The 27,399-nt window shown below is 34.1% G+C and overlaps 2 protein-coding genes and 1 pseudogene across 6 annotated transcripts; 1 reads left to right on the top strand and 2 right to left on the bottom strand.

Annotated features, from left to right (window-relative positions):
• The first annotated feature begins 232 nt into the window (after positions 1-232).
• On the top strand, positions 233-14,171 carry LOC110032981 (60S ribosomal protein L7-2-like). Of its 5 annotated transcripts, none has more exons than XM_020736794.1 (6): positions 233-442; positions 772-988; positions 5,465-5,562; positions 5,676-5,813; positions 5,918-6,020; positions 13,845-14,171. In XM_020736794.1, exons 2-6 carry the CDS (start codon positions 803-805, stop codon positions 14,058-14,060), a joined length of 741 nt encoding a protein of 246 aa, XP_020592453.1. In that variant the 5' UTR covers positions 233-442; positions 772-802; the 3' UTR covers positions 14,061-14,171. The 5 variants fall into 5 exon arrangements, with proteins under 5 accessions (XP_020592453.1, XP_020592451.1, XP_020592450.1 ...); XM_020736792.1 differs by having other exon boundaries at positions 233-453; XM_020736791.1 differs by having other exon boundaries at positions 234-453; positions 797-988.
• On the bottom strand, positions 3,049-4,738 carry LOC110032980 (annotated as a pseudogene).
• Positions 14,172-19,558: 5,387 nt separating the features above from the next.
• LOC110032990 (protein REVEILLE 6-like) lies at positions 19,559-27,165 on the bottom strand. The gene is made up of 9 exons (XM_020736808.1): positions 26,798-27,165; positions 25,087-25,144; positions 23,700-23,823; positions 23,448-23,624; positions 23,199-23,315; positions 22,071-22,180; positions 21,340-21,399; positions 20,774-20,873; positions 19,559-19,951 (listed from the first exon to the last, which is right to left on the bottom strand). The coding sequence occupies exons 1-8, from the start codon at positions 27,088-27,090 to the stop codon at positions 20,841-20,843; spliced, it is 972 nt and encodes a 323-aa protein (XP_020592467.1). The 5' UTR covers positions 27,091-27,165; the 3' UTR covers positions 19,559-19,951; positions 20,774-20,840.
• Positions 27,166-27,399: the final 234 nt, after the last annotated feature.

Here is a 27,399-nt window from a genome sequence, read left to right as displayed (position 1 = left end):
TATATATATGTATGTATGTATATGTATGTATATATATATATGTATGTATATGTATGTATATATATATGTATGTATATGTATGCATATATATATGTATGTATATATTGAAGATTTGGTGAGACAATTGCATGTGTTTCCCTACTATAAATACAAAAAAATTAGGTGATACATATGAAAATTATGATCTTTTGATGTGAGATATGTAAATTTAATGGTTTTAAGTGTTTCGCATGTAAATTCCCCAAAACCCCGTTTGTTTTAACCTATCCTTTCTTCCCCTGGTGCTGGCGGCTGTTGCGACGCTCCCGACCTAAACCCTAGCCGAGGAAGCTCGATACGGGTGGAGTTGCGGCCTATGAGGAAGAAGATATATTGAGCGAAGTGTCCGAAACCCTCGACGAGAAAGTATCAAGGAAGTCGCGACGTGGTATCGCAGGCGAAGGCATCGAGCAGGTTCCGTCATCCTTCTTCCCTTTCGTTCGTTTTTTTGTGCTAAATCCTCTAAATTCGCCAAATTATCGGATTAAATCCGGTATTTATGCCGAAACGGTGGTAAAACAGGATTTAACATGTCTTGTAAAACGCTTGGTAAGATCTATGCTAAATTCTGCATAAATACTGCTCAAATCGGGGTATCGAACAGTCTCTTTCATTAGTTCGAGAAATTCTTTTTGAATATTGTGAGCTTTTCTTCTCCTGGAAATTTACTCTTTTAACTTTAGTTGTTTCGTCTTTCTCTTAAGCTAATAGCATGCTGATGATTTTTTTTAGCTCAACGAAATAATTCTAAATTCAGATAATCATGTTGGATGTGGATTCGAAGCCCCTTAATTATGTTCATGAAAACGTGTTGAGGAAAAGGAAGGCTAATGAAGAATGGGCCATAAAGAAGAGGGAACGGATTGATGCAAGAAAGAGACGTCACATAGAGAACAGAAAATTCGCCATTAAACGGCCAGAGCAGTTTGTGAAAGAGTATCGTGACAAGGTAAACATTTTATTTTGAATTTGTCAGATGACATTTGAAAATGCAGTCTCTTTTTGGTTATCTGCACGCTGCTTCCATATTCATAACTTTTAGTGTTTGTAGTTCAATTTTCATGTATATTAAAAAGATTAAAAGAAAAAAGTTTTGACCTTCGATCTTCAAACTTTGCTTCCAGTTTTGTCTACTCCTTCATCTAGATAGAATATCCAGCAATGAGGCCAATTCTGACCAATGAGAGGAAACTTTTTAATTCTATTTTTTATATTATGCTCTTAGATGGTAGGTTGAGAAAAAAGAACACCACTGAATGTTTTCTTGGATAGTTGGTGTTGAAATTCGGAATAATGCGGAATATTGAATACTTCGGAATACTTTCATTGATATGAACGGGGTATAAATAATTCTTACTAGAATCCTGTAATAGGAAAAATAATAATAAAAAAAATGATATGAAATGAAAGATTTATCACATGATATCTCCAATAATTAATTTATATTACTTATTAGGAAATAATAGGAAACAATATAAATTAGGAAAATAAATAATTTATAATATATGAAAATAAAATATCTCCTTATATAGTTATATTAAGAAAAAAATTTATTCCACATAACTATGAATAAATTATTTCCTATTATAAATCTTAGCAGGAAAGAAAATAAATCCTGTAAATTTGATATTTCAACACTCCCCCTCAAGTTGAACATGGTTGAAAACGATATTCAATTTGAATTTGAAAACATCGGCTGCGGTTTGTTGACTGGACATGTAGCATCAATTTGCCAAAAAACTCAACAATTCTCAAATCGGAAGTGCCGAAGCCGAAAGCCCCGAAGCTGAGAATGTCGAAGCCTGAGAGTGCTGAAGCTTGAGTGTGCCGAAGCTGAGAATGCCGAAGCCTGAGAGTGGCGAAGTCTGAGAGTGGTAGAATTCTGAGAGTGGCCTAGACGAGGGCTAAGCTTAATTTCGAGACATTGATGAATTTGTAAGTCACCGGTTGACAGATAATTGCATGAAAGCTGTTAGAAGGCTGCAAGGAGGCTGCAGGAAAGCTTCAGGGAGGTTGTAGGAAAGCTGCAGAGCGCCAACGACAGTGCCCAGGAAAGCTGTAGTGCTCGGAGAAGGTTGCAACAATGCTGCAGAAAAGAACAGTGCTTTCCTTGGGGAGAGCTAGCCAAAATCCGCAGGAAAAATTTGTTGAGGTGATTTGACGACGAGAAAAGCTGCATCAGGGAGGTCCGACGATGGGAAAGGCTGCAGAGGAGAGAACCAGTTGCAGGAGTAAGCCTGAAGGTCCAGTTGGCAGCAGATATATCAACAGGAAGTTCTGGCAGCAGGAAAGGTCGCAAAAGTTAATTTCACCGACAGGAAGGACTACATGAGGGAGTTTCAGTGGCAGGAAAGCCATCAAGGGATAGGTCCCATTGTAGGTAGGTGCTTCGATGGTCCTGGAAGGAAATTAGGAGGTCGGATGGCTGGAAGATCCCGCAGGAAGGATCTGTGACTAAAAAATTGCAGGAAAAACGACCGTGGGAGAGCCCGCAAGGAAGCCAATGCTCTGTGCGATTCTGCGGGGGACAACGATTTCCACCAGAGAGTGAAAACTGGGATTTCAACTAGAGATCTTCCGTGATTTGTACTGGAGAGAGAAAATAAATCACATTGGCGAATTAAAATTTCTACTAGAAAGAGAAAATAATGTCTGTTGTTTGCTAAAAATGCAAGCCTGCAGTTGCTCAAATGCCTGCGTGGGGAAAACTGCTGAAATCGCAATGGTTTAGTGAACCAGACACCTACACAGAGAAAAAATTGAGGCACAACAAAGGCTGCAAAAATTGACTCTGACGACTTGCGGCGTCTGCATAGGGAAAAAGCGAGGTGTAACAGAAGCTACAGGAATTGCCAGATGCAGAGAAGAATGTAGAGAGCTCTCCGGTTCTAATTGCCAGATGCAGAGAGTAATTGCCAGGTCAGGTTAGAAACACAGCTCCCCTTGACACTTAAGGCAGGAAAGGAAAAATATTGTTCATGAATTTTCTCTCCAAAAATGGTGGTATTCCTATTTTGGAGTATTTCCTCTAGTTTTTAATGCTCTAAAAAGTGCTTTTTCAGCACCAAGTGTCTGAAGAGTCGAATAAGGGCACTGGACATTAATCTTTGTGATTAGATACTGATATAACTTTTTTCCATATGCAGACAAATACATAACCCTCTATGCAAATATCTAGACATTAATCAAATCAATTGGAGACAGGTCATGTCCCATGGATACTTTGGCAGCTTCTCCAATGTCCTTCTCCTTCTCCTCATCACCAAAAATATCAGCCAACTGTAGAACATGATCTTTAGATAAATGATTTGTCGCCAACAAACTTCTCAATTTTTTTATTACAGATAATTATCATTGACGATTTTAACGAGTTTTGGAAAATGCAATGAATTCCACTCCCTCATTCTCATTGAGACAGTGTTGATATCTTTATGAAGGGTATCAAGAAGAAAAATTGCGTGAATGACCATATTATCTACCCCGTTGACATTGAACTTGACCTTCGCTCTGCTATAACTATGGCCCAAACCAAGTTGAGCTTTCTCCAGATTGTTTGGCTTTAAATCCTTGATAAACCTATCAAAGTGCAGCCGGACACCACGTAGAAGCTCTAAAACAAAATCGTTGCCCTGGCACAGAATCTTTGTCACCTCCAAGATTTGGGACCCGATCTTCGGCTCGACGACTTCGAGGCTGAAGTTAGACTTCTTCCCTTCCTTACGTTTAGGGAGATTAAGCTCCAAAAAATTCGTCAACTCATCGGTCTTAATTCCTTCGGAAACAGCGTTGCACTGGTTTAGAGCATCTAGTGCAGAGGAAGAAGGGTTGAAGGCTACAAGCTTGACAACCTTGCCGAAGCGACTAAGGTCGAGAACCGAATTGCGTATAGCGTCGACGCAACCCGGGACGACGCGGTAGAATTGGGGTCCGAACAGATCTCCCCGGTGGGGTCGTCGAGTTGATGTCGAATTGAAAGATGGAGTTAGTGCCGCTGGAATCCCACTTTGCTCCACAATCGCCTCTCTCGATCGATGGAAAGTAATCCACCAATAGATTGTTAACTATCTAGTACCAAAGCACGCCTAGAAAGAGTCCGAGGATTGCCCCCGCGAGAACCTGGGCAACGGTGTGCCCAAGTAAGCCCTAGAATAGAGAGTCAATATAGCCGCAGGCCATGGAAACAGGGCAGTTAGAAATCTCGATCGCCAGGAGGAAACACCTTTCCCGGTACCGCTGAGGCATAAAAGGGAGAAATATGTGGAGAAGAAGAACATGTACTGCGAGTGACTAGATGGCCAACCGTGTGAATCACATATCTCAAGGGAGACACATGTCTCGGGGCGCGACTGCTGCACTGATGACTTGATGAGCTTGTTGAGGAACCGAGAGAAGATGAGGCCGAGAGCGAAACAGAGACACTGTAACTCTCATCGGAATAAGAAGTGGGTGACGAAGCCGCCGAGGCTAATGAATACACGAATCAGCGAGACCAATGCGAGTAAATGGCCCAGGGAGTCACCTCGATGGTACCGGTCATGGGTGAGTGGGTGGTTGTCACCGCCTTAAGCAGCTGCGGCGGCGATGGTATGGATTCCATTAACTTCAGTTAGCTGTCATCGTTGAAGAAGGGTCTGGAGAAAAAATAGTTATTCTCTGTCACCGCCTTAAGCAGCTGCGGCGGCGATGGTATGAATTCCATTAACTTCAGTTAGCTGTCATCGTCGAAGAAGGGTCTGGAGAAAAAATAGTTATTCTCTTCTCTTCCTGCACAGAGAATTGCAGGAAGGGAGTCCGACAATTCTCAAAGGAGGGTCGGTGGCTAGAGTACGATACTAGGCTCTGATACCATGTTGAAATCAGAATAATGTGGAATATTGAATACTTCGGAATACTTTCATTGATATAAACGGGGGTATAAATAATCCTTACAAGAATCATATAATAGAAAAAATAATTAAAAAAAAGAAATGATATGAAAGGAAAGATATATCACCTGATATCTCTAATAATTAATTCATATTACTTATTACGAGATAATAAGAAACAATATAAATTTGGAAATTAAATAATTCCTAATATATGAAAATAAAATATCTACTTATATAGTTATATTAAGGAAAAATATTATTCCTCATAACTAGGAATAAATTATTTACTATTATAAATCTTAACAGGAAAGACAATAAATCCTGTAAATTAGATATTTTAACAGTTGGGACTATAAAAAGCCTTTCTCTGCCAATGGTCATACTGATATTGATTAATAGCTATTAGCTAACCTACTTTGAAAGCACTCATATGAGTTATTATTGTGAAAAAAAATTCATTTCTTTGACTTTTCCAATTTGTGATGCTGAGGATTAATTTCCATGCTGCAGTCTAGCAAAATGGATTTTTTAAATTATATTTAACTAATTTATTGTAGGATTTAGATCGGGTTCGAGCAAAACAAAGGCTGAAATTGATGAAATTGCCAGCAACTGCCTTGAAGTCTGATTTACTCTTTGTCCTCCGCACGCAAGGGTTTGCTCTATACATGCCTTATGCATCATTATTATAATCACTAATTTGCTCTTGTCGTAGGTTTGGTTTTATGCTTGAATAAATAACTATATTTCTTTTTGTTGTGTTTGCAGAAAGAACGATATGTGCTCGCAGACAAAAAAAATTTTGAAGAGGTTGAGGTTGAGACATATCCTTAGTGGTGTATTTTTAAGAGCTAATGATGCGGTTCTAAGAATGTTAACTAGTGTTGAACCATTTGTTTCTTATGGGTAATTATAAGAAAATTCTCTTATATTTTCTGCTGGGAGACTTCTTGACGAATTAGTCTTGCTTTACGAGGGCTAAGGACGTATATCTTGTGCATTTTATACAGTTATCCAAATTTGAAAAGTGTGAGAGAGTTGGTTTATAAAAAGGGCTGTGGAATGATAGACAAGCAACCGGTGCCTCTCACAGACAACAATGTGATCGAGCAGGTACATCTCTAGTGTGGTGTTTTTCTTTCTTGTTTTTAGGTATTTATCTTTGATAATTAATTTTAATATTCCAAGTAAAAAAAAATAAAGGAGTATGTTCATAGTCATTGTAATCTCATAAATCCAAACGTATACATATGCTAGTTTTTTGGGAAATATCAAGAGCCATCACTTTTTTGTTGTATCCTGTTGTTAAATATAAATGAGTGAAAGAATAATGAGGAATGGAAGAGAGGAAAGAATTGTGGTAGTGGCTGGATGGTGGATTTTGTGTTGGGCCAAGGATTACTTGGTAATAGTGGTTAATAACCATTGGATCAACTTTGACTTTTGTAAGGATTATGATTATTTTTGGTTTGGGTCAAGCTATCTTTTACTGGAACTAAATGAAAATATGACACTAAGTAGGATGCAATGGAGAAAAAGGATTCATGTAGCTGACCCCACGTAGTTGGATTAAGGCTTTGTTATTGTTGTTGTCGTCGTCATCGTCAAGCTATCTGCTAGTTGGATTAAGGCTTTGTTGTTGTTGTTGTCGTCGTCATCGTCAAGCTATCTGCTTTTTGATGCAGCATGCTTAGATGGATATCGTTTAAATGATATCTCATACTTGGATGGTGTATAGCTTCTATATTGTTTTCATATGTGAGAAGTGGAGGGATAAAGCTCAAAATTGCCAAAGATTTTCATGTTTGGTAAGTACAATGATCTAATGGTCTTTTTTTCTTTGTGGCCCTGGCGAATATTACCGTGCTGGAAGTTTTTTCAAGCAACATCAATTTTGAATATCTATGTACTCTTTTTCCTCTTTCATTCTTATTTCCTGTTATCAGTGATGTATTCCAGTATCATATATTGAATTTTGTTGCTTAAATAGCCAAGCTAGCAAATCTTAATTGAAGCATTTAACATAAAATACTATAAAAATCACTTCTAATGATACCAACTACTGGAGTTATACTTTTTAATTTGTCGTTTTGTGAGCAATTCGTTCTTATTGGGCTGTTAATGGGCCCTTGTTATGTGGAGATGTTTGATGAGATGGGAAGAGGGAGTTGCCATGCTTAAATACATTTTTTTAGGGTAATGGGGAGTACAGTGGGTGAGAAGAGAGAGAAGTAATTGAGAGAATTTTCTGGGACACATAATCACGTACACTGATTTAAGAGGTTCGGCTCTATGGCTCATGTCCCACTGTATGAAGGAGAAGATAAGAATCGGACATGTAAACTCAATCCATTATACTTTTTAATTAGGTTTGCTATATTAAACAAAGTGAGAATGGTTTTTATTTACATAGGTAGTTGATTATTAGAAACATAAGCTCAATGTCATTTTAGAATCAAAGCTACTTATAAGGATTGAGAACTACATGTGATAGGCGAAAATCATGTAAAGGGGCATCTTCATGATTATAGTGATGAGCGAGCATGTGCTTACACCAAAAAGACAAAGGGCTTGTTTCAAGTGAGTTATGAAATGTCACATGTCATTTGGTGGCTGATAGGTCTCTCAGGCTGTAGAGTCATGCATTGTTGCTAGGCGGTGGCATTGAGATGTTATTAAAAACAAACATAATTTTTAGTGGTGAATGTGAAATGTTACTATCATGGGTGTCACACGTCAAGCACATTTGAGGGGCCTCAAGTGGGACAATTGCTGAGATGACAAGATGAGATTGCCAACTTGCCATTGACGCTGGTTCTAAGATTTGAGTGAGTTGGAATCTGAGGAATTGCTTGGGGAGTGCTTATTGCAAAGTTTGTTCCTAGAGGAGACAGCTTACGCCCATAGAACCTCTCAACTTGGTCGAATCATACTAAATTGGTTTGTTAATTATCTTAGATATCTTCCAATTTGATGACGTGGTTTGTCATGTTACAATTCATAAAATGAGATATCATACTTTTTCCCTCATTTCGAGCTCTATAACTTGACATTCAAAATGATGAGCGTGTGTTTATTTTCCACACACTATTAGTTCTTGTCATTAATACTGATTTAACATGTTATAAACTCCTTTGTTGTAGATTCATTAGATTGTGAGATTGAATGGTCTAAGTTGCTTGCAATGTTGGCAGACAAGATGAAGAGGTTTTGGGCATCAATGTTACTTATTAATGCCCCTTGCCGAAAGCAAGTGGGTTTCAATTGTTGAGGATGTATTCTCAAGCAATACAACTATTATTCTTGATCCATCAAGTTATTAGTGACAACATGAGAACAATTGTGGTCAAATTTTGGATCACAATGTCTAAATCTTCTATTGAGAGGTGGGAATAGTTCTTCAACACTGCAAGTCGGTTCACCTCTTTTGATGAAAGGTGATGTATTTGTTTAGGCTTCCAACATAGTATGAAATTTTGGGAGGCCTTACATTTGCATTGGAAGGTGCATTAGGTTGAATATTGGCATGCAGGCTCATTGATGCCAATATCAGTGCCAACGATGAGCTCTTAAGCGATTGATATGGACATGGTGGAAGCAATAGAGCAATTATAGGGAGGAGGTTGGTGTCAAATAGAACAAATCCAGTTTCAGATGATACAGTGAAGGAAGTTAACTTGGTGCCTCCTACATGGGAAGGACTCATTAATTAGAATAGTTGTTCAGTAGGGGTTTCTATGGGCACAATTAGGATGGGGGGTAATGTGAATAGTCATACAATTGAGGACATTTTGTGCTTTATTCAATAAGAACAAGTGGAAATTGGGCGATTGCTATCTCAAACAAGTAAAACCAATTGATTGATTTTTACGTAGATCTCAAACGAAGTTTGGAGTGAATCACCTATATTTATCAATCAGTGTAATTGAGGTGAAGATCCATTTTTCCATTTTGTGAAATTTTCATAGCTTTCATTGCTCCTTTGTTGGAGGGGGCTGAAGATAACCGCAACATCTTCAGGAGGAGGTAGCCACTAATTGGGGCTTATTATGGGGCGAAGTGATAACGAGCAACTAGAGGACACGGGAGAATACTCACCTAGTTTAATGGCTTGGTTCACTGTGTTGAGTTAATAAAGAAGCACCTTTGGCTTCCTAATTTTGACGATCCAAACATTTGTAGACAAGTGAAATAATGATGGTATAAAATCTTTTTGTGTCAATTGAATTAGGCTTGCTAATAGATTAGACATAGATGAATAAAATTTTTTGTAATGCTATGTGCTTGTTTAGAAGATGCTCGATATTAGCCGAGCTATTCAATGTAGTTGTCATAATAGCACTGAAGTCCAATACACATGGCACAACAAGAGAGGCAAGGAAGAATACTCACCTAGTTTAATGGCTTGGTTCGTCATGTTGATTTAATAGAGAAGTGCCTTTGGCTTGCTAATCTTGAGGATCCAAGCATTTCATAGACAATTGGAAGAATGATGGTGTCTGAAATCTTTTGGTGTTAGTTGAATTAGGCTTACTAAAAGATCACACATAGATGAATCAACTTTTTTCTAATGTTTTATGTTTATTTGTAAGATGTTCGATATTGGCTTAGTGAGTCAATGTATTTGTCCTAATTGCACTGAAGTCCAATACACACGGCAGGACAAGTATTGTGGGGGAATTAGTTGGGTAGCAAGGATGTCTTGTTCGATTAGGCCAAGTTTACTTGATGCTAGATATAATATATTACTCATGGGATAACTGCTAGTGCATGAGAAATCACAAAGGGCCTTGTTTACTCTTCTATACTAAATTTTGTTATGAAATAAAGTTGTTGGCTCTTTTCATTCATGCACTTAGCCCTCTTTTTTATAAAAATATTGTGAAGATGGGATAAAGAGGGTGTGAGAGTAGTCCTGGATCGAATCAACTTGTGGTGTAGCTCTCACCTCTCAATTTTATAAAACTCTCATGAGGATGAGATAAAGAGGATGCGACTATAGTCATAGATTGGATCAACTTGTGATGAAGCGAGTCATAGATGGATATTATTCTCAAAGCGCAGCTTCTTAGAAGGCTTCATAGTCTTGCTGTCGGGTAAAAAAAACTACGCATTGACACATTAATGCTTTTTGAGGTTTAAAGTATCTTGCCGATTTGAAAAAAAAGTGGTTAGACAATCTCATCATATTAATGCAAAATACGACACAAAAAGTGAAACAATGTGGGCTTGATGTGTAGCGATTGTGATTGTGATGATTGTCATATGTGGTAAGCCGGAATGATGGGTGTTCAACATCAATTCATCTTATCGAGATTGTGACATCCTAACACAATTATAAAAATGATATTTAATTTTTATTTTATCTATTCATTCTTTAAAGATTTTTCAAACCTTTCTTTTTTTTTTCTTTTTCCTTACTTTTAATCTTTGTCATTAATTATAAAAAGGATGCATGATTTTCATTTATCTGTACATTCTTTAAAAATCCTTCACCCTTTCTTGCTTTTCTGCACTTTAGTTTTGTCCTTTAGTCTAATGCTGTTACTTTCATTTAGGAAAAATGTTAGGTGGTCCAAATATATGTCTGGAGGTGAGCGAATGAAGCCTGTGAAAGCTTTCATTGATAATTGTGTGTGCAAGCACACATCTGTGTGTGCGTGTGTCAAAACTGAACTTACCTGATACTTCTTTGTTGCTTTACCTGCACGGGAGGTGGAAATTTGGCAAATGGTAATTAGCTCGTTGAAGTTGTAACTTGAGGTTACTTGATTGTTGTTTGACATCAAGTTGTGAATGTGATGACGAATAAGAAAGGATTCTTGGTTTCGAAGGGCCTGTGACACCCCAGGCTGGAACCAGAGGTACTAATGCTGAGGCTTATAAGATGAAGTGTGCACCCATGTTACCTCTCATGCTAGTGAAGAAACAGATTAAGCTATTCATTGAGCTGACTAATGAACAAAGCTATGCTCAAATGAAACTTAAATTTAGCCTAGATTGAATTGAACAGGGCCAGCTCAAGATGAAATGAAGCTGAAATCAAAGTTAACAACTCGAACCTGGCTCAGTTGGAGATTAGATTGAGCTAGCTCATAAACAAAGTTGGTTTGTCTGAAAATTAAATTTAATGACTTTGAGCTGATCTTGAGCCAAGGTTGGATCTAATTGAGCTTGAATTATTACAATTTTTTATAATGTTTTAAAAAATGAATAAAAAATATATATATTATTTTTTAAATGTTCTTTAATATCTGAACTTTCATATTCTGTAGAGTTCTGTGTTTTCTTTCTATGTCGTGTTCTTGGGATAGAGAGTGAGTGAAAGGCTTACTTAGGAGCGGATAATTCTAAGGCTACACAGGTGTGAGTGTATTAGATTTTTATGAGCCTATGATAATTGAAGCAAAGTCCAAGATACAAAATTGAGAGAGCTTGAGGGATTGCGCTAGCATCATTGTACCCCCATGGGAAAGGTGGAAGTGGACGTGGTGATAAGGTTAACAATACATTCATATGCATCGAGGGCAAAAAATTCAAGTTAAAGGAGCAATGTTAGGAAATGTATTCATTCGAGATGCTAAAGTTTGTGGGCTCATAAAATGCAATGAGGCCATGTGTTAAGAGATGAAAAATATACAAGTGATGCTGTAATAAATGAAGGCTACACAAGTGAGTGGGGTGACATTGTGCAACCTGATCTATGAATGAACTTTCTATGCCGAAGGAGTTCATAGGAATTTGGTCAATCAAAGTTGTAGACAACCTCGTTCAGAGCATGTAGCATTACTTTAAAGCGATGTGAATCGTGGATGGTGCATTTTAGGTAAGCAGCACATCCATGTGTCTTATGCATGTTGTCTTTGAGATGGTAATATGAATTTTTTTATCAATTATATCCCACATAACCATGTGAGGGCTACACTTCACCACTTGGATTGCATGGACAATGTAGAAGAATATGTGTAGGAGTTCTTAGAGTTGTTACTTCAGATTTCATCCCCGAACAAGAATAAAGCTTTTTTTCCCATTCATGAACGGTTTCAGACCATTGGGAAGGTTTGAGCTGTAGTGAAAGGGCATGCTAAAGTTATCAAAGGCCATATTGATGGCCTGAACTTCAATTGAATTCAAGTTAAGGGATATATTTTAAGCTAAAAAAGGGCAAAAATGTGGGAGAGCGTGACTAGTTGAACTTTTGAATTTTGAGGGAGCCATTCCCAAGGGACAAGGGGAAGACATGCCTGTATAAAAGAGATGGCAAGAGAATTCTCAACCATTATGCACAAGCATAAGACGTAAGAGTTCCTCGTTCAGGAAAATCTTGTAGCTCATCAAGTATGATGAGGATAAGCTGGACGAGCAAAAGGACATGTGATTTTCCTTATTACAGACCTTTAGCTTGTTGATGAAGGTTGAGAGAGGGCCCTTGGCAGGAAAGTCTAAATGGAGGGCCACTTGTAGGACATACGTGCATAGGAGGTTGATGATGCACAAGAAAATGGGAGTTAGTTTCCACATCCACATACCTAACTATTTTTTCCACTTGGAGCACATGATTATGTCAAGGCTACACTTCACCTCTTGGAGCACATGGACGATGACAAAGAATACATGGAGTTCTTAGAGGAGTTACTTCAGATTTCATCCCCGAACAATAGGAAGATAAAATATATAATAAATTGTATTAAGATTCTTTTGTCGTGACTTATTGTCTCTCTCTCTTTCTCTTTCAGAATTTTCCCTTGCTGTTCTTCAATCATACTCAATTTTTTTTTTGCTTTTGAGAGTCAATTTTGTTTTTTAAATATGGATTGCTGAAATCAGCAATCCAAAAACTATTTTTTCTATTTTTGGAGACCCAGCAATCGCTAGGGATTTGTGTTGGGTTATTGTAAGGCTTCCTAGAAGAGGTGGCCACAATAGAGAAAGGTGCAGGTATTGGAGAGAGGGGTATCATCTCAACAAACAGAAATTATCATTGCTCCAAAAATTTTTAGTCGAATGCATAGAGGGTTATAAAGGTGTTCTTTTAAGGAACTTCTAAAATGGCTAATTTTTTTGGTATTTGTAGAGTTTCTTTCTCTCTCATTGGTTATTCTTTGTGTTGAGAGTGGTACTAAGGTGTTGGGTAGGGATGTTAAGTTTCTTTATTTTATGCACCATTTGTGGCTTCAATTTAGTTGATCAGATACATTCTTTCATGTGAACTAGACTTTTGTTGAACTAGTTAAATCCCCCTGTTCTTGTTTGTGCTTGATATCCTTCGTGCTTTTTGGTGGTTCATCATGCTTGCTCATTCGGTTAAAAGTTAGACAATTTTTTGAACAATTATGGTCCACCATTTTTTGGTGGAAAAATTAGTTAGGTATGTGGAAGTAGTGAGTTTAATCCTTCATCTAATAGTTGAAAAATGTTTTGGGTGCGCATTGGCTTTAATGTTTCACTTTAAAATGTTTGTTCTGCCTAACTTCAATTTTTCTACGGTTCACGCTTCGTAAAGATCGATATTAGGATGACGATTTAGCCAAGGATCTAGCGTTTCTTGTGTTTGGTGACTCCAATGTGTCTTTCTCCCTTCAAAAATGGTTAAGAGCTAGATTCATGCCAATAGCTTCCGTAACAACTCCAGGTGATTTGGCTTATTTTTCATGTATGTATTTTTTTCAATTCGAGTTCGAGCATTAGCCTAACTTTACAACGCACATACTTTTTTAAATACATAAAATATTTTTGCACATCTGCTTTGATTTATATGCATTTATACATATACATATAAATTTCGATCCGATATTCATATAGCTTAAATTTTATTTGGATTCGAGCCAGTCGGATTTTGTTATTTATATTTCTAATTATAAGAATGTCATCTTTTATTTCATTTGGTTATTGAGCTTTGTATATGTGATATGAATCAGTTTATTCCTGTAATTATAGGCGCTGGGGAAGCATGGCATCATCTGCATTGAAGATCTTGTGCATGAGATCTGTACACTTGGTCCACATTTCAGGACAGTGACGAGCTTTCTACGGCCATTTCAACTTAAAAGGCCAGAGAGATTTCCTAAGATGTCTAAGAGGCCTTACAAAAATGGAGGTGATGCAGGCAACCGTGAAGAACGCATCAATGAATTTATTGATCTCTTAAACTGAATGAGGTAAACACTATTCTGTTAATTTGTTTTTTTCCCTGAAAACTTGATTATATGAATTGTATTTTCATCCTTATCTAGTTATTTTTCATGCTAAAAATCTTATAAGCATCTTTGCCTGTATCCTTTATGATTTTCTTTTTTTTGTTAGTTATTGTCTGTTAAGTTATCTGGGGAAATGACAATTGTAGACCAAATAATTTTTAAAATATATTTTTGTTTCTTATAATTGAACTTATTATTCGTATAATATGTTGTGTGGAGGGCACAAAACTGTACATTTAATCAATATATAGTTATTAGAATTATCATTCCAGATTGTATGAATTACTGCGTTGCTTCTTTCAGATTCTCAACATAATGATGTGTCATTAAAATTAAGTATTAGGTGATCCGTCTTTAAATTTACAAATAGATTTAGGGTTTAGTGTTAAAATTTAGTATTAGATGATCCTGGGGGTGTAATCGAACCGAACACGAACGAACAGAGCTCATTTTTTGTTCGTTTCTAAACAAACGAGTCGAACACGAGCTGTTCGCGAACGACGAGCCAGTTTAACATCCCTAATATTAATATATATAAATAATATATTATATTAATTATATAATTTATATTATATAAATATATAATATTTATATTAGTATATTACTAATATTTATTAATATATTATTATTAATAATTTATTATATATTATAATTTATAAAATTTAATTTTTTTAAATATCATAATTTTTTTATATAATTATTTTAAATTATTTTATATTTTGAACAATAACGATTCAAACACGAACGAACGCATCACTGTTCGTGTTTTGTTCGTTCAACTAACCGAACGAAAAAAAATTGTTCGCGTCTCATTTTCATTACTTATCAAACGAATCGAACACGAACTCATTGACGAACCAAACACGAACTGTTCGCGAACAACGAGCTTTTTTGACAGCCCTAGGTGATCCGTTTTTAAATTTAGAAAAAGATTTAACAATAACAAGCATTTCTAATTCGATAGTAAAATATTTTATTTGAGTTAAATCATATCAACTCGAAGTGAGTTTAACTAGTTCTTGTTCACAAGGGGTTAATTTTTGTTTGAAGATTTCTCTATAATCAAGATTTGATGCATATGTTTCCATAATTTTATAACTGGACGAATATGCCAAATCAATACAAAGTAAATTTTTTTTTCTCTTTTTTTTTTTTATCAATACAAAGTAAATTTTTTTTTCTCTTTTTTTTTTTTAAATTTTTCTGACTCTTTCAGCATGAATGCTAGACCACATATGAAGATTTTTTTTGTCCAAGTCTATCAAAAAAAAGGTGTGGCATGTAAAGCAATTTTTTTATAAAATTCAGCAACTTTATTCAAAGCTTTTAGAAATCTTTGAAGTTGTTTTTATCAGTTATTATATCTAAAAGTTTATCAGCAAATTTCATATTATGGTTAATAGAAACTACAAAAGAGTTTGAAGTATTATAATCTAAAAAAACAATTTGTGTTTGAAAGTTTAATTTTTGGTGCTGAAATAACTAATTTATTTTTCTTCGCAAGTCATTTAAAAATATTAATATGTTTAATACGTTCTTCAATAATTTAGGAGAAGATGAGAGAAGATCAAAATATCATTGATATAAATAATGATGTAAATAGAATAAAAATTAAAAATTTTGTTCATTTTATTATGGAAATCAAATGATTTTTTTTTTTTTTTTTTACTTCAAAAGAAATAACATTTCATTCATAATGACTAAATGGAGCAATAAAAGTTGTTTTGTATTTATCTTTTCTTTGCATTTGCTAATATATTGATTTAAAATCAAACTTAGAGAAGAGAATAACATTATGTAATCGAGTTAATAGATCTTTTTTATTAGAGATTGGATACATTATATGGTTTATAATTAATTTTTAATCTACGTTTATCTTGATCTTTCTTAGCAGCATTTTATACACAGAAAGCTGTGCAATTCCATGGATGATAAGATTTTCTAATTATCTTTTTTTATTAAAACTCATTTATTTTATTTTTACATGAATCAAGATGATACTGATTGATTTGATATGGTCTAGTTTTTATGAGAATATTTCTTCCATTGAATCCATCTTCTTGTGCCAATTCTACACAAATAAGTTTTTTTTTTCCCTAAAGGTTATTGAATTTTCTCCACAGATTTCATTTTGTAAATTGTGATAACTTTTATTTATTTGTGATTGAGTTTTACCATCCTAAATTTGTTTTTCTTTTCTATAAGGCTATATGATTATCTCCATTGATTTTATCTGTAATTTGTGATAGATTTTATTTATTTATTCTTGAATTTTACTATCCTAAAGTTGTTCTTGAATTCTTTTAATATTAATTTCTTTTTGCCTAATGATTTCTTTAGGATTGGTAATAAAATAATGCTTTACAGGACTAGGTCATCTAAGAGTAAATCTCCATGAATCAGTTTTAGATTGACATTATTTGATTTAGAATCCAAGTTTTTAATATTATATGCTTAGAAAGAGTTTTAATTACTAAGACATGAGCATAAACACATTATTCATCTAAATTCACATCAAATAATGCCTAAAACTCATTTATATTAGTTTATTTTAAAGATGTTTAGCTAATAATTCTTTTATTTTGAAGGATCTTATACAGATCTTCACAAAATCAATCAGCAGTTGTTTTATCTTCTCAAGTAAAAGATAATCCAATTGATCTTAAAACTTATTCTGAAATCTTAGAATCTGAATCTTGTAATAAACATATCTTAAATATCATCACTGGTGATGGCTACCATCTTACTTCTCATAGGACAATCTTAGAATTATATTTAGGTAGTAGTATGTTTCCTCAAGAATATTTTTACGATCGAAATATATTCACAAGCTATACTTCTTTCTTTAAAATGCATAGAAATTAAACATTGTTATAATGCTAAACATAAATCTATTGTTTATAGTAAAGTTACTATTTATGGTTATCTTAATTATAAGAATGGAGATTTACTGCATGCCAGATGAAAGTCTTTGAGTATCTAAACCTCAAAATCTCACCATAAAAGAGCTCTATCTTTCAGTTATTGGACTTATATCAAAGCAATGCATATAATTTTTTTAGCCATTAATCTAGGAAAAAAAGAAGAAACATATATAGATTCTTGTCATTATGCTTGAGATCCCATCTAATTGTATATTGTATTGGTTTTATTTGTGGTTGGATAATTGTGGTGCCATAATTCAGATCCTTTAAAATCTAACTATTTTGATCAATACATCTTTAAATTTTCTACTGCATCATTGATACATGGTCAATCAGACTGGTCTTGTAATCTTCAAATTATTTATTAAATCATAAATGTTTATTTAGAAATTATGCAATCAAGTGGTAAATTGTAATTCTCACTGAAGAAAAAAATTCTCTCTTTAATAAAGTCATCTGTGTAATTAAATCCATCCCGTCAAAAAATCATTCCGAAGAAGAAATGACTTTTAAATCTTTGGCTTGAAGAAAAGTTTCTAATGAATTAGCTGAAAAAATGAATGAGCTATTGTGAAAACAAATTAAGAAGGAGAAATATTTGCGTACGTAAGACGTACGCAGCGTTGCGTACGTCTGATAGGTTATAAGGAGGATATTGAGGGTTATATCCGCGTTATATCCCTTGTAACATCTCTGTAACCTAAATATAACCTACTTGAATTTAGAAAAAAATATGAAAATAATGATAGGTTATAAGGAGGATATTGAGGGTTATATCCACATTATATCCCTTGTAATATCTCTGTAACATAAATGTAACCAACCTGAACTTAGAAAAAATATGAAAATAAAAACGCTAAATTTATTAGTTACGCGTAGGTTACAGAGATGTTACATGGGGTATAACGCAGATATAACCTACAGTACACTCTCTATAACCTATCAGACGTATGCAGATTTATGTATGTCTTATGTACGCAAATATTTCTCCTGAAGAAGATATGATGAATCAAGATGACATAACATCTATGGCTATGTACGGAAGAAGGGGGATTTTAATCATCCAAAAAAAAAAAAAATTAGTAATCATGTAGAAAAATTCAGAAATCGACCCCCAGCACTAATTTAAAGTACCAGTCTATGATTACTTTATTTTAATCTATTTTTATATTTTGAAATCTGTCGGCTGTATTGCGTAAACAAGTTGTATGTGTTTGTTGTCGGCATGCAAAAAAATGTATTAGTCGCTAGGAAGCATCCTTCTGGTCAAGTTAAGAGTGCATGTCTTTTATTTTAGAGTAAAGCCTGTTTTCTAGCTATTACTCTTTTTAAAATCTTAAAATTCTAGTTTTCTTCTATTTATATTCACGAGCCCTTAACTGATTCATTAACTCTTGAGCCGGCTTGTTTAAAAATTAATTAATATAAAATATTCTAAAAAAATTATTAAAATTCAAAATACTGTATTTAAATTGTTAAAAAATTCATATTGTATTATTTATATCATTTGATTTATTATTTTTATTTTCTTTTTTTTTATAATAAATAAGCAGGCTTGACTTTGATTAATTAAGCAAATTTAAGCTCAAGTTGAGGGTGGCTCGAATTTGATGTTACTCTTAGAATATATATATATATATATATATATATGCTCTTTCTTTTATTTTTTAAATAAGGTTCATAAGATATAATTGTACCCAACAAAAAGTATCATTCATAGTTTTCAACTGATATTTTTACTCATTTTAAAATAAAAAAAAAATAGTAAAGTACGGTTGGTATATTTTCTTTATAGATCATTGTAGCCGTTGGTGTTCTTGGTTATGTACTTGTTCTTTTTGCCGGCGATTAGATGCGCACTAGGCCTAAACGCTCTTAAAATAGATGCAATAATCGATAATTTTCGATTAAAATAATTTAAAAATTAGTAAATGAATCATGCAGGGTAGTTGTAGCATTGACAATGATTTATAATGATGATGGGGAGTATCCATAAGTTATCTGTTATTCGTTAATTTTATGAGAATTGATTGAATTCGACACTTGATTTTTAAATAACATATCGATGTAGTTGTATTATCATATGCTTAAAGGGAGGTGAATGTCTTATCTTTTTCTAGCATTAAATTAGTGACTGTAATTGTTTATCATTGTTATTTTTATCGATTTTCAAGATAATTCGATCGGCCAATAAATTTATAAATTTATTTATATTAACTATAAAAAATAAATTAAATCAAATCATCTTCATCATATTTTAATTATGAGATACTTAATGATCATTAAATTTAGTATGAGATAAAGAATAATAAAATTTTAAATTTATCAATCACATATAACATTAAATCTCAAAGTAAATTTAATGACTATAAAACTTAATACGATCAAAGTTTAATCAAAATATATTGATTAGATTTACTATTATTAATATTTACATGAAAGCCAACAACTCGCCCCTTAAAAGGGGGAAAAATTTGCATACATAAGACCCCAACAACTCGCCCCTTAAAAGGGGGAAAAATTTGCCTACATAAGATCTACGCAGAGCTGCGTTCGTCTGTAACCTGCAAATAGGTTACAAGGAGAATTTTAGGAGGTTATAATAGGTAGGTTACAAGGGGTATAACGCGGTTATAACCTCCCAAAATCCTCCCTGTAACATGTTTGCAGGTTACAGACGTACGCAACTCTGCGTACATCTTATGTACACAATTTTTTTCCCTTAAAAGGTGGGTATTGAGACGACAGACGAGTATAGGATTAAATGCAATCAATTTATTGGGAGATTAGAGGACCCTATTTTTGTAGATTAGCCAATCTCTAAATCAATGGCGGAGCAGCTCTTCATCTTCATCAGAGGATATATGCTGTGGCGGGCGGCAGCAGAAACCTTCAAAGAAGGCACCGATGAATAGAGCAAACCCTAAAGAAATGAATTCATTAATTCATTAAAAAAAATGATAAAAGGGAGTTTTTTTTTTTTCTTTTCAGCGTATATGACCTAAAACAATTCATATTTTTAGCATACAAAACCGATTCTTTTAATTTTACCAATATATCACTGTTCTATTTAAAATTTTATGACTTCCCTACAAAGATTTAGCAAACACACAGTGAATAATACAATAAACACATAGATTTACGTGAAAAACCTTATAAAAGAAAAAAAAAATTATAGCGTTTGACCAAATCAAAATAATCGATGATGCAAATTAAGTTGCATAATATTACTCTTCTTTGAACTGAAAAAAGGCAGGGTTACAAAATTTTGATGAAGCTTAAAACAATAATTTTTTAGCTATGCAACTCTAATTTTTTAACTATTGTTTTAAATAAATTGCTATAAAGAGGGTGTCAACAGAATCGAGTGACTAAACTGAGGCGGAGCGCCTTCAATCTACTCTATGAATCCTTAGGCTACTAGTTTTTGTATTTTATTTAAAAGATTTTCCTTTTTTCTCTTTTCATTCAAGATTAAGAAATCTCCATTTTTCCGCTCTTTTAAAACTCAGCTTAGGCTCATCCGACCCTTAAACCCTAGCCTCCCACAATCTTAAGATGCCTCAAACAACTCCACCTCTCCCCTATGTATTCTCTCACAACCCACTCAATTCCCTAAGATCTTAAATTCTTATTATTCTCAAGATATCCAATGCAATATTCAAGACAAGGGGACAAGAAGAGAAAGTTAGATGGCAAGAGTAAATTCCACTGCAAGTTGATTGCCAGGATTTCACATACTCACATGAAAGGAATGTTAACATCCTCATAAGAATTGATTGTATTTCGGAGCACCAATGTCCCCTTTTCCTTCAAGAAACGCCATATGAAGATAGCTGTCGTCTCTGCAAGATAAGAGAACGCTACTCAAAAACACTCCATCAGTAAAATTCAAGGATTAATGATTGAAATTTGAACATCTAAGCAATTACTTGAAAGTTTTATTTAGCAGAAAATTATACTTGACAAGTATCTAACAACCTCCAAAAATTTGCAAAAGAACTTGAAATAAAATAACACTTCAATTGAGAAATATGGAGAACAAAAATATTTCACTGAGTTGCATAACTTCTAATAATTCTGTATTTGAAAAATGTTAGATTTATCAATATTCCTGCTTTAGATGGATAATAATTATATGCAAATCAATGAGAAGAACAAAAATACTTTTAGAAACCTTGATATATATAATCTAGCCATGATAAAAGAGATAAATACATAAAGGTTGGGCTTTGTAATGGCCAGATTTCAATGAAAATATTAAAACAAATTTTCAACATCTTCAGTCACTACTAGTATGGAAAGACTTACTTGGTCCTCAAAATCAGGGCTTGATAGATTGATGGAGAGATTTCTCATCAGCACTAATACCTAGTCAGTGAGTAAAAAATCATAAATGATTTGAAGCATAAGTGATTTGAACAATCTATATTCAAACATTTCATCATGGATAGTAACAGATCATAGAAAAACAAAAGATATTCATCTAAGAAAAATAAATGTATCCATAGCAAACCAAATTTGTATGGTCAAAGAAGTTCATAAACCCACTAAATCACATAATGGAGTCAAAATTGGAATAGACATAATTGTAGGGAATCAATTCACAACTCTTTTAAGTATTCTGATTTGAAGGTTTTAGAATGTAGAATATAAAATTCCCCACTTTAAGCATTATAGATAATTAGGCATTATGTAGCATTTTCTGAAATTTTCCATCAGCTATACCTTAAACTTTGATAGGCTTCCAACATAAGATCTACCGAGTCAAGAAATCAATTTATATGTTCTATAATTCACTATTGATATGAAAAACTAGTTTCGGAAAAAAGGGTACAAAGCAACATATTTCTTTACATATCTAACTATCAAAAATCTTTCTAAATCAACAAAAAAATATGCATTCTTAGCGATAAAAGAAATAAGATACAAATTAAATATCCAGTACTTAGTTCTTCATATTTAGCAAATTTAATAGCTAAGTATTTTTATTTTCAGCAAGATAAGATGTCTAAAGAAAACACAAGTTTGGAAGGGCATACTGTTTCAACATCAACGGGATTCATTTCCTTCAGCTTCGGCAGGTTGCCACTCATGCATGGATCAATAAGACAACCAATAAAGCTGTACACTTGACCAAAGTCTGGCATAGCTGTATAAAACATGAAAATATTAGGATAGTTCATAGAATTATAGAAAGTGCAAACTACAATCACATTTTAAGGTATAACATAAAAGAATTAGGTCGGATAGTTTGAAGGCAATCCATATATTATCTCAAAAAGATTTATAATTACATTTAATTTTTTTCACAAAAAAACTGTTCATAAAAAGAAACATAGGAAACAAGACACCAGGCATAATGACTTCTTAAAGGTATGCAGACCGGTATAAGCGGGGACATTCAGGCAGTCAGACGTATTAAATTTTTATAATAGCAAAAAAAAGACTAAAAGGCCAAAATGATTCCAAGATTTAAGAGGCGTGTGCATTTTAATCTCAGAATTTTTAGTTGTTCAATTTAGCACCTAAATACATCACAAAAATCCTGATTGATGGGTACTAAAAAGTCTTAATTAAAAGCTGTTATGAAATCCAAAACGGAGGCTACTATAAAAGCCTAAAAATGGAGGCTAAAAAAGTCTCAAATGATGGTTGATAATTAATCTTAGGAGGTGAATACTTCACTATATAAAATGATATAATCCTCACTTATATAGCATCCAAACGAAGAAGCAATAAAGAGAAACTTGTTAGAGTGAGAGAGATAGGAGAGGTGTCATCTATAACAACAACAACAAAAAAAAAGCGAAAAAAAATTCATCACTTGCAAGTGGCATTTTTACTCTTCTTCATGAAAGAAATAGTCCAGCACTTATCTTTGCAGTAAGTGATTTCATTTCCTCTCAGCTAGATGAAACAGTATCTTTATCAATATCTCTAATTTTGTATGTAGTTTAATGCTTCATATATTTCTTTCGAAACTTAATAAATTATTTGATCTGCATGCATCTGAATATAGGCTCACTCAAGTCAAAACACAGAAATTTTGGTGTTCTTTTCATGAATTTTGATCTCCTTTTTATAGTTACTTTGTGGTTTATCATATTTGCTCTTAAGCTGACGGAACTCTTTTTTCTAACAAAAATGTCAAAAATAAAGTATATTACTATGAAGGGATGAGACATGATTCCTATGATCAGCTGCTTCACAGTTTTTGTATATACTTCGACTGCTTTCAGAGTTGCTGCCATGATTCATTATAGCTTGTGAAGGCCCGACATAGTCTGCAAAGTTAATATGATTAGCACATATGCTGAATAAGCCACTATGCCACTCAATTAACTAGGAAATGAAAACTAAAACAATATGTGAAAGGAAGGAAATGTCTGTAGTGATATGGTGATAGAAGATTAAACCTTTTCTCGTTTGGGATACATTAACTGGCTGACTAGAACTGTAATCCCAGGAAATAAGTGTTCCACTTGAAGCAGAATTTCTAAGAGGGATTGCAGAATCTGATCTGAGAGCAGACCCCTGTTCGAGCAGACACGAAGAACTTTGAATTGAATTTGTAGGTTGAGACACATTTTGAGCTGCAAAATATTGCAAATAAATCATGCTTTTACTCCTATAACCTCGTAAAAATTAATGACTGTAATAGTTCCAACCATTTTTAGTAGCTTTATGAGGATATGGATGAGAAGCTTTGCGCTTGGGTCGAGGAGGAGGAACATGATCTGTTGTTCCATTCTTTTGAACTTTCTGAAAGTATTTCTGTGCATGGCTCCTAATCTGGAAGAATTTTTTTTCAAGATTTTAACATATGAAGGTAATCATATCAAGAAAACGCAATGTATGTTTCATAATTAGAAGGGGAACAATATTCGTGGAAGTTAATTTTTTCTTCAGTTACATATGAAACTATGATGACAAAAGGTGAGAGTATAGTAATATATAAAGAAATTATATCTTGCTAGTAATATTAAAGGATTAGGAAGGAAAAATACATATCTAAAAATATATGGATAGAAGTTCAAAATGATAGTGTGAGAGTGTGTAAGCATGCGTACATGTTTTCAAATAGATGTAATTAAAATAAACAATAAGTAGTATTTTTAAAAGAACAAACAGGACAATTATATTGGGACTTACATCTATGGGTTTCAATACATATTCAAAAGTTGGGTTTGAGTTTGATCTAAAAATGATTTAACATGAATATAATTAACTTGAACTCGAAGCATTTACTGAATGGGTAAAAATTTTCAAATTGAGCGTGATCCAACCAAGCATAAATTCAACCCAAAGCGATATGAAAAATAATTTATTGGTGGTGGATTAGTGTCAACTTGATCCAAAAGAGACGTGATTATTATATTTTGACACGATAACTCATTAAACATTGTAAAAAATGTATGTTAATATAAACTTTCTATTAAAAAAAGAAACAAATAATAAAAAATATTATTTTTGGCCGAATTGAAACCAACTCTTTTTGGTGTCACTTTAACTGACCCAAACCCGACTTGCATGTTAGAAAAGCTAACCTAAACTAGGATTTTCTGTGTAGGGTTCGAGTTGAGGTTTTTTGTCAAGTTCAATACCAACAACCCTACTTACATCAATGAAGCAAGGCACTAAAAAATATATTGATAATTATGCCTCCATAAAAAAAGAAAGTACATAGTGCGACTAGTTTAAAAGTTGAAAGAAACATTTGCAATGCTATCAAGTAGACAAACACAATACAAAAGTGAATAAAAGTAAGCCTTCAACACTTGGGCATTAAAACAACTATCAATTCCATTCACTTATGTAGCATGAAAAATCATATTAGAAAAGAGAACAAGAAATTGGCATAGGGGTTGACACTTTAATATTGAATTAAGCCCATAAATTTACCATCATGTGTAGCAAAACCCTCATTCCACAAAACAAAAATCAATTATGCAAACTACATTAACTATTCCAACTACCATGAATGGTCAATATGCGCTTTTGAAAACTGTATGTTGAAGCTACAATAATGCTTTCCTTCAAAGCTTTTGAACATACCTGGATTACTGTCTTTGAGCCAACAAATGATTCTATCTTTTTCCAATCACGATCATAACTGCAAGAAACAGAACGTGAGATGGCTAAAAAAAAGAAGGTCAAGTATGAATTAGGAAAGAAAAGGAAGAAAAATCTGCAAATTCTTTTTATACTTTTTACTGGTTCTCCTTACAAACAGGCTTCATAGCTTTTGTCGAGCACCAAGGTCTATACAGATTTATTATATTATAAGCAAGGTTTAAAATGAAGATCCTGGCAACAACTTTCGCAACTCTTATCAAGTAGACTAATAGGTGCCCAGTTAACAAATTTTATAGCATGATACTATAAACAAATCAAAAAGCCAAAATCCCTAGCTAATAAACTAAAGATGGCACAAAATACATTCGATATGCCTAGCAGAAATTAGATCAGGATCTAGTGATCTAAAAGTTCAAGATCCATAACCAAATCATGGGATAAAAAAAGAACTAAGAAAGAAAACCACAATTTACATCACATGCTAGCCATTAAACACACCCAGATCCTATCATGGTTATAGACCTCGCAATAGAGGATAAATCTAAGAAAAAGTTTAGGTTTAGGATATTCTAACCTAAAATTTTTTAATCATTGAATTAGCTTTGAAATGAATGAAATCCAAGTTTTTATTGAATAGCCATATATAGAGTTCATCTCAAAGCAAATCCAATAGTCGTAAAACCTAAACAAAATCGAGTTAGGAAATCCAAACCCTAATTTTCTTCTGAGACTTATTGAGCCAAGAAAGCAACCGGAAAATTTCAATTGCCTGACATAAGAGGATTTGGACAACAATAATGAATCTAACCGGCCGAATAAAAAAAAAAATATCACACGAGCGACCTAACTTACTAAAAATAGACTTTCAGGAGCACGTTGTCACCTCCCAAAAGAGCCCTTATGGGTGGTGGGCAGCCCAGGACTTAAATACTGCTTTTTGGCCTTACACCTAGCCGATGTGGGACTATTTGTCCGTGACATTCTCCTCCACCCAATCACGTGACGCCCTCGTCATGGATCGGCTCCACCGAGGTCCCACTGGACCATGGAGAGTCCATACACCTGACAGATAGTAAACTGCTCTGATACCACTTGTCACCTCCCAAAAGAGCCCTTATGGGTGGTGGGCAGCCCAGGACTTAAATACTGCTTTTTGGCCCTACACCTAGCCGATGTGGGACTATTTGTCTGTGACAACGTGCTATAGAATTTGGACATAATAACAATCCTAACAAACAGGAAGAGTACCTCATTAAATTGCTTGAATTTAGAAAACATGTCTTTAAAAGCAATTAAATTCGCTAGATTCATTAATTATCTAGTTAAATGTGATAAGAAACCAATATTAGCATTAAAATTCGCAAAACCCCTCCATCAAATTCATCTGAAACAGAGTGAGTTTGATTTCACACATAAAATGAGTAGGACCAATACCGCCATTTTCGAAAACAGGCTTCTTATTTACGATCAACTAAATAAGCGCTAAGGCACCTTCCGACTTAGAAAAAAAATTAAGGAATCATAAACCACGCCAGAAGTACAAACGGCTCTCACATATCAAAACAAACATTTACCTAAGAAAACTCCCTTATCATCCAATAACCAACAATCCCATCCCACAGAACGCAGACTAAATGCTTCGAAGGAGCTAAGCGAAAGACAGAAAAAGAGGAAGATAAAATAGGCATACAGCAGTATAGCATCGAGAAACTTCTTATGCTCTTCCTCCGTCCAACTCTCCCTTGACTTTGTAATTGTATATGGCTTCCGGATCTTCTTGGCAGCACCATCGGATGTGGTGGCCTCCTCCAAACTGGCGATCGTCGTGGTGACAATCATCTCGGGGACAGTCAATGCCATTAGAGTCCCCTCCTCGCTCTGCTGCGGAAAATAATAGTTATGGTACCTGTAAAAACCATCTGCTCCTCCTGCTCCACCGCATCCACCACCACCTCCAACGGAGATCACCGGCGTGCTGTACATCGTATCGATTCTACGCCGTGTGGCGGGGTTTCGCGGCGAGACCCTATTCCCGTCCTGCACGTTAACAACCGGCGGATTCCCTTCGGCTCAAAATCTATTTATAGGCTGCTCTAAAATTCGTTAAAAAGTCACCCAGAATGGAAGTGGGCTCCACTTTCATTTAAATTCGGTGAATAAGTTAAAATTTCCTCCCCATAGTTATTTGTATTTTGTTTTTTATCTTATCTATATACATTTTTGTTTAAGGGAATTTTACACATCTAACATTTAGTATTTCATTTTTAAACTTATAAAGCCTTGGTGTCATAA

This window comes from Phalaenopsis equestris, unplaced genomic scaffold (genome assembly GCF_001263595.1).
Source record: "Phalaenopsis equestris unplaced genomic scaffold, ASM126359v1 Scaffold001078, whole genome shotgun sequence".
Taxonomy (NCBI): Eukaryota; Viridiplantae; Streptophyta; class Magnoliopsida; order Asparagales; family Orchidaceae; genus Phalaenopsis; species Phalaenopsis equestris.
Note: the sequence above shows the minus strand (reverse complement) of the source record. Positions and strands in the feature narration are given on the sequence as shown.